The sequence below is a fragment of the Opisthorchis viverrini genome, assembly GCF_000715545.1.
Source record: "Opisthorchis viverrini unplaced genomic scaffold opera_v5_19, whole genome shotgun sequence".
Taxonomy (NCBI): Eukaryota; Metazoa; Platyhelminthes; class Trematoda; order Opisthorchiida; family Opisthorchiidae; genus Opisthorchis; species Opisthorchis viverrini.
In genome coordinates, this window is record NW_008751675.1 from 780,120 (window position 1) to 787,677 (window position 7,558).

The 7,558-nt window shown below is 47.1% G+C and overlaps 2 protein-coding genes across 2 annotated transcripts in view; both read left to right on the top strand.

The window, feature by feature from the left end:
- The window catches only part of T265_01734 (hypothetical protein), a gene marked incomplete at both ends in the record, with an annotated part of 12,163 nt that extends 10,636 nt beyond the window's left edge, over nucleotides 1-1,527 (top strand). The window contains one exon of the mRNA XM_009165824.1: nucleotides 1,513-1,527. Coding sequence (XP_009164088.1) covers nucleotides 1,513-1,527 — 15 coding nt within the window. The remainder of the gene's footprint in view (nucleotides 1-1,512) is intronic.
- A 3,747-nt stretch (nucleotides 1,528-5,274) lies between these two features.
- On the top strand, nucleotides 5,275-5,799 carry T265_01735 (hypothetical protein; the record flags this gene model as incomplete). The annotated part of the gene is made up of 2 exons (XM_009165825.1): nucleotides 5,275-5,355; nucleotides 5,416-5,799. 2 exons carry the CDS (start codon nucleotides 5,275-5,277, stop codon nucleotides 5,797-5,799), a joined length of 465 nt encoding a protein of 154 aa, XP_009164089.1.
- Nucleotides 5,800-7,558: the final 1,759 nt, after the last annotated feature.

Sequence of the window (7,558 nt, forward strand, 5' to 3'; positions counted from 1 at the left end):
CCTATGATCTACAACTCCGGGATCACCAAGCGGACCAAGAAAACCTGCAGTCCCATATCGGCTTCGTTCTAGCCTGTTTCCTCGACCAGGCTGAAATGAATACCGCTGCTCAATGAACTGCATACCCAAGACGAATCACCTCAAATGTGACGTCACGGGGCTGTCCAAAAACTGAAGCATGTCAGGTCAATGGTGGCACGGCACTGCCATACTCAGTTTGTTAGCACACCCGGCACTGTTCTATTCCTCCCCTCAACCGTGTCCTCTTGCCTACTCGTTTCATTGACCCCAACGACCACCATGACATTCATTCCAACCTATTGGACTACTCGTTCAAATTCAACCACCTCTGTGTCCCCATCAAACCTAAACCCTACACCTGACGTCCCAGCAACAGAGCAACTAGTGAGTCTGTTCTCAGATTGCACCATACTTTTGAGACTGAACTTGCCGTGTTCTCCCAATTCGAATTAGCCCATCTCCACCTCCACTTTTTCTTGTTATGACTCCGGCCATTTACCCAACCGCCCAAGGTCACTCATGGCCAGCAATTGTTGTCCAGTTTTAGTTCATGTCAGCCAACTGAGTCACTGAATTACTCGGACCTTATGCCTATTGTTCCCTACAAGTTGCAAAAGAAACATATTATTATTGTTTAATCGAGTACCTCCCACTGTGTGTGACATTGTCCCCTTTTCGTGCAGTCACCACTACCCGCAAATCCTTCAGCCATGCCCCATTCTGGCTGTAAACGCATGATCATGCCAGACGGCATGCCACCCACAAGTTGGGAATAAACATTATCATTATCATTATCAACATCTCATTTTGACGCCCTGTTTGGCTGTTATTTACTACATGCATCCAAAGGATTCCAAAACGCACCAGAAAACTACCTGCCATCTTACATAGGTTTCGTTCTACCTCTGTATATTTCTTTGGCCAACCTAAATCCCACACATTATTCCGACTATAGAGTTAGCCAGAATATTATCCCATTGGAGGTAAATAACAACTTTCAGTTAATTCTGATAACAAGTTAAAACAAAAGTTGTTGTAGGCGTGTGTTGCCCGTAAAAGGGGTTACATCAAACAAACTAGCTGCCAAAGGAACACCCGGAGAAATCCACTATTCAGAAATAATCTATACTTCAAACGTGGCGTCTTCGAGAACACCAGCCTTCCAAAGATCACTTTTAGCCGCTGTGTACCGATGAGTAAACCGGAACGGTCAATTTGTTCACAGGAAAAAACCAAGCAAACTAGCGGTTAAAGTAGCGTCACGTGGCAGTGGCGAGCTTACAGCCTAATGTGACAGCGAACGTTCCGAGCAAAAGAGGCCAAGTGCCTCAGCTAAATTAAGAAAACTGTGGCTTGCTGGTTCATGCTGATGAGTGTGTTATCCGTGGGCCATGGCTCGAAGCCGTTTTCCGCTACTCACATTTCTCCGCTTTTCATCCCAACAGACAAATGGCTGGGTCCACACTGGTTAATTTTATTTCGAGATTTCAGGGCAATCCCGCATGACGAGGCCGTCATGGCACACAGATCCAGAAACAACTAGCACATGAAATAGAAATATTTGCGTCACTTTGCGCCGAAAGAAACCCTGCCGTGTCAGCATCCACCGCCAGCTCAGAGTCACTGGAGTATCATACTTTCCACCTTTGCAGAGAATGTGTATCGCTTTGTGGCTTTTTGACCTAAGCACATATCTCACCAAGTGTTAATAAAACCCTCCAACGGGGCATGGATTCTGCTACCGCCCACGAACCCGGAACTCATACATAATAATAATAATGTTTATTCCCAACTTGTAGGCGGCATACCGTCTGGCATGATCATAGTTTTACAGTCAGAGTGAAGCATGACTGGGTGATCTGGAGATAGTGCGGATTTCGCGAAAAGAAGACAATGTCATAAACAGTGGGGAATATCCGATGAGCTAATAATAAGAGGTTTCTTTCCCAACTTGTAGGGAACAATGGGCATGAGGTCCGACTAGTTCAAAGACATGACAGGCTGACATGAACTAAAACTGAAAACCATCGCTCGACATGGGTGATCTTGAGCGGTTTTGTAAACGGCCGGAGTCACAACGAGCAAAAGTGGGGATGGAGATGGAATGATCCGAATTGGGATCAAATGGCGCGTTTGGTCTCAAAGCCGTGGATCAATCTGAAACTAAGCAGACTCACTGGTTGCACTGTTGTGGGTAGTCAGATGCAGGGGGTAGGTTGGACAGGGGCAAGGTGCTAATACATAGGGCGGCCCGAACACCGTATACGGATTTGAACTTGTGGAGGAGGCAAGCCGAAATTGTAACATAAAAACCAGGCTAGCCATACTTGAGCGGAAATCCACTGGGTACGAAAGAGCTCGTCCCAGAGACGGGGCCAGATGAAGAATGTGCTCGCAGTTGCGGCTACAGGTTTCAGTGGGCGACGGGGTGCAGTGGAGATTCTGAAGAAAATAGTTGCGAGATTGCCACCTGACTGGGTACGACAGTGCCATGCCACCATTGCACTGACATGCTTCGGTCTATGGACAGTTCCGTAACGGTCGTTATGGATGCCGCGATCGAAGAGGGGACGCGCATTACCGTCGCAGCTGGATCTTGGTTAGATGAGGAGATTGACACAGAGTCAAGCAGATGCAAGGTCACAAATGCTGTACCTTTCGTCGGAGGACCGTGTGAGTGTAGACCGAGAACCAGCCAGATTAAATGAATAACAGTTCTACGGGGCGTTAGGGCAACTGCAGTCGAGATTTGAAGCTTGGGAAAAGGGGCAACGAGGAAGAAATAGAATGGAAGCAGTAGCGTGCGGCGAGCGTCAGGAGTCATAGGATACAACGGTGTCGGCAGAAAAATTCTAAAAGGGGATAATAGCAAGCTACATTGACCCAGGAAAGGTGAACACGTTCGCTGATCTAGAAACCAAGTACCAGTTGGGCCAGAGTGGGTGCTTAGTTTTGGGGAGGTGCGAACTTTGTCGTCGAGGTAGCTAGAGGGGAGGCTAGGTTTTGGACTAGTTGGAACGGACATAAGTTTTTGGCTTACCAAAGAATCATGACATAGGGTCTCCGTTGTACAAGTAAGAAGCGGACAGGCAACAAAATCTCTAGATAATGGATAAGAATCGTGGCTTAACTGAGATCTACTGTGTAAACCTAAGAGGAAAGTAAGGATCAACAGCTATCGAGTCACTGCTGTCAGCTCCAGAAAACAAACAGTGCATAACAAAAAGCAGATATTAGGTGCTGGCTATGACTGCTTGTAATCAGGAAATAACAAGTTATTTGCATTTTGTGCACATGATTGCTTTAGATGACAAGAAGGAGGAACTTGTGTGCTGTTTGGATGATGAAGTGGACTTGCGGTGGTGTGACCCAACTAAGATGAAGGTGGCAACTCCTTGCACGCCAACGTTAACCGTGAGCCCCACACACTACTCTCAGGCTGCCCCATGCATTTATTCATACATTCATATATTCAGCCGTTCAGACGTATCAGAAATGCGTATCTTACTCGGCACACTTAAGATGGGATAAGTTTCAGCAGAGGAGATATAAATGACCGTTCTCCAGAAAATTCAGAGCGTTGACTCGGTGTTCCTTCTAAAAAGTAAGCAGGCAGTCGAATGGGCCGTTAGCTTCCCAGGGGAATTTCCGGTCTTCAAGGAGAGATTCAAACTTTTCTCCTACAACAGAACTGCAGGGGAAGGAAAGTAGACCGGCATTCCGTAAAATAGCAAACCGCTGTAAATAATAAACCCACCAGTAGAATATGCGAAAAACGGCACCGATACTCGACCCATCGGGGGTAAATGCACGCTCAATTACATAAAACTTTGCTTAGGAGACAAACCAACCGCCTTCTTATTGACAGACAGAAACGAGGAACCCACGACAGTCCAATAGTGACATCCGAAGCCTACAAAGAACACCACACATCTCTGCGAAGAAGTCATCTAAGAACTCATCAAAGAACTCATCACAAACACATTCTGAAGTTTCCATAATAAACCACTCCAGTATCAACACCTTTGTGTCCCCAACAAATCACTGGTTCCTCCAAAAGCGCCCGTGCGCCACGAACGTGCTCTTATTTACGCACAGCTTAGCTCAAGCCAACGACAAACTACTTATATTGGAGGTCATTTTTTCGGCTTCTCATAAGCATTCAATCGAGTCCCATATGTTATATTGTTCCACAAGCTCGTGTTTTACGAAATTCAAGGAGAAATTTTACGCTGGGCTAATGCGTTCTCATCTGGCAGAATATTATGAATAAAGGTGGATTCGAACAACTATTATCAGGTGACTGCCTCCAGTAGAGCTAATTGAGTTAATTGAAGCTCCGTCTTGGGGACATGCCCGATCTGGTTTACATCAGCGATCTTCCAGATGCGCCATCAAATCTGTGTCTGCGGACCACCTGAAACCCTGGAGTTTTCACGCCAGTGTCAACCGAATGGATATATAATCCTCAAATCAGTGGAAAGTGGAACGATATTTTCCTCTCGGCCACTCGGCTCTCTGAGCGAAGGTCATGTGTAGTATCCGGATGATGAAAAGTGCGTCCATGTGTCGTTCAGAGGAGACTTGACGACGTCTTTGTTGCGTACTGTGAGGATGAGCCAGAAGACATCGCGAGGATAGATGCCAAAACTATTTGGGTCCGGTTCCCTTCAAACATGTTCTTTTCACTGCACCATGAGAAAAAAGTGATTCGGCGGATCATTCTTCCGTGCATAGACTTCTAGATATCCGACGAGGCGTACGCCGGACGGCTTCTTGAGTACGCACAGCAAGTCGTCCGCTCTGAAAGCAATAAAATCAACCCTCGTTGAGCGTGTCCAACGAGCTGCTGCGAAAATTGTTGCCGGTCTTAAATCCGTGGTCCATGAAATGAGTCTTGCTGTGCTTGACCTCTATTTCGTGCAGTATCGCCGCATCCAAGGAGACTTACTTACTTGTGCCTGTGTGAACGAGGTTCAGGCCAAAAGGTTTTTCATTGTTGACCCCTGTAGCGCACGACATGGACGTAGTAAGTAGAATTTCAAGCTCAGAGCGCGCATCTTTACAACGTGAGAGTTTTTCTCATTTTGGGCACCAGGTACGTCAAGTATTTCTCCTCCGGCGGTTTTTAGAGCTGCACACGATACCCAGGTCAAGGCGATTTTAGGCGCTTTCCCGTGAGGTCTTGCGCAAGCAAGCACATGCCCCCGAACTGAGAGCATAAAGAGCGCTTTGCTGAGTTGGACGAGGAGGATGTGGACTTGCATTGGAAACGGAAATTCACTCGATAGGGACATGAGGATAAACGGAAGTTACTTGTGTCTCAACCTTTGGGTGAATGATGTATTGGCTTTTCCCATTACCCCAGAAGAGGATGACAACCGATCAGACTAGTTTTACACGGGGTGCGCCCCGGTAACTAAGGCTGAAGAAGTCGCCTCACAAAAGGACAATCTTCGGTCAGTCTGCGGTTCTTTGGGGTGCGCTCCAACATCGGTGGACAGCAGAGATTTATCAGAAGACAACGGCGCTCATTCGCATTGCGGGTTTTTGGGGTGCGCTCTGAAAACCACCTGTGAACAGACCGTTCCACCCACTACGGGTGCAGGGTTCTATGGCGAGCCCGTATATCCGTCAGTGGAAGTGACGCATATGGGTGTTATCCACTTCCAGACAGTTTCCACACAGTGCCTCAGGTTCATGAAGTTGCTGGCCTGGAAAAAGCGTCTCGACGCCTGGCGCAGCGGCTTTTCAATTTGTGTGTGCTATACGACATGACTTAATTCGGACAGTCGCTCGTGGACTATATCATGCCAACTTTGAGCTTTGTCCAGCAATACTCACCTACAAGGCAGTGTTTTCTCAATTTACGTATTAGTATTTGCCAAGTAGGTATATAGCCAGAACTCAGCACACGGTAATCATACTACCTCTGCGCATTTGCTTACTCAAGGCGCTTCACTCAGTATACCATGATAAGTGTTCACATTTACCCTTATCCTGTTGCATAGTATTTCATGGAGGAGTTATGGTGAAGAGTATTGAATCAAACTTGACCTTATGATAATTCACCCATTCATTTATTTACTCCGCCTATGTACTCTTGAGCTACAGTTGTTTGCTTATTCGTACACGCCACTCACTTTGCCGCAGAGGCCGTCCTTTCCGACACTAGTGTATTGACATGTTTGTCCGTGTGTGAATGTGCGCTGTTGACCCACTTACCCATGCGTGTTCATACCCCGTTTTCTGAGCCTGCCTTGACTTGTTTTTAGTGTGTTCCGCGTGATTGCACGTCATATGAGAAACACGAGACCGTCGTCGGAAAGAACGACCGCAACTCGCGCTGCTGAGCCATCATTCCGCTCGCCGTTGTTTGGTGTGCGGACGTTGACACCACACTGTGCCGGTCAGTGATAGACCTATGAACTTGTTGGCGCTACGCACGTGAACAATTAGGGTTTGTCGTACACATTTGCTCACCACTGTGCAAATATACCGTAGAATTACGTACCCAAGTCTTCCTTTTGATATTCGGGATTGTAGAAAGTACGCGTCACCCAAAGCTCCGTATCGGGAACCTCAAGAGAGGGATTTTCAACAATTCACGGATTGATACACGGAATCAAGGCATTTGCCCAAGTTTCCCGGATCGGTTTTGCTCTTGTCGGTCAGTGGCTGTCGTTCGCCTGAAAGGCACAAGTGAAAAAAGTGTGTAGCACTGCTTTCCAATCAATTGGAAAATGTTTGGGACCGATTGGGAAGTCATCGTTTCAGAGGATTTTGGTAAACAATCGGTGGATTTATTGCTGGGCAACGTTTCGCTCTTGACACAAAAGCTTCGTCAGGCCAAGTGAGTAAGTAAGTAGGTTGATTGGGTTTTAAGGCAGTCAGGGAACCAATCGGTGAGATTCCTTATGACTAGTGACGTGATTAGTGCTGAGTGTTCAGTCTGATGTCCCTGTTTGTTGATTAGTGCGATGAATAAGCTTTACGATGGATCGGTTAGGGGGTTCGTCTTTATGATGAACCCGGATTTTTTCGTCCCTGCTTCTTCAGTCTAGGACACCTAAATGGAAAATTCCTCTTGGGGTCGTTCACAGATTTCGTTCACCTGTGTTCGTCCAAGGGGCTGGGACAGTTAGTTTGGGGACGGGGTGGGCTGGTTAACTGGCTCTAACACTATTTGGATTTTGTACTTTTAGACCCAGACGGTGTCGCTGATAACTGCAAACCGCCTTGTGTCACCTAAGACCGCTCTCCACACGTTTGCAAGTTCTACCCCCTCTATTCTCTTCACACTGGGATGCTTGGCGATTTCCACCGCCTCGGCCACCAGTCGCTGTGGTGTGAATCTTAAACCCCGTCTCAGGATGTCCACATTTTCTAAATCTATCCTATGTCCAGTGTCTAGAGCATGCCCTGTCATTGCTGAATCTCTGACTAACGCCTGGTATTCCTCTGCGTTTCTCGGTGGTTTGTTAATGGAACGCTTATGCTCACCGATTCTGGTGTGCAATTCCCTGGCTGTCTGACC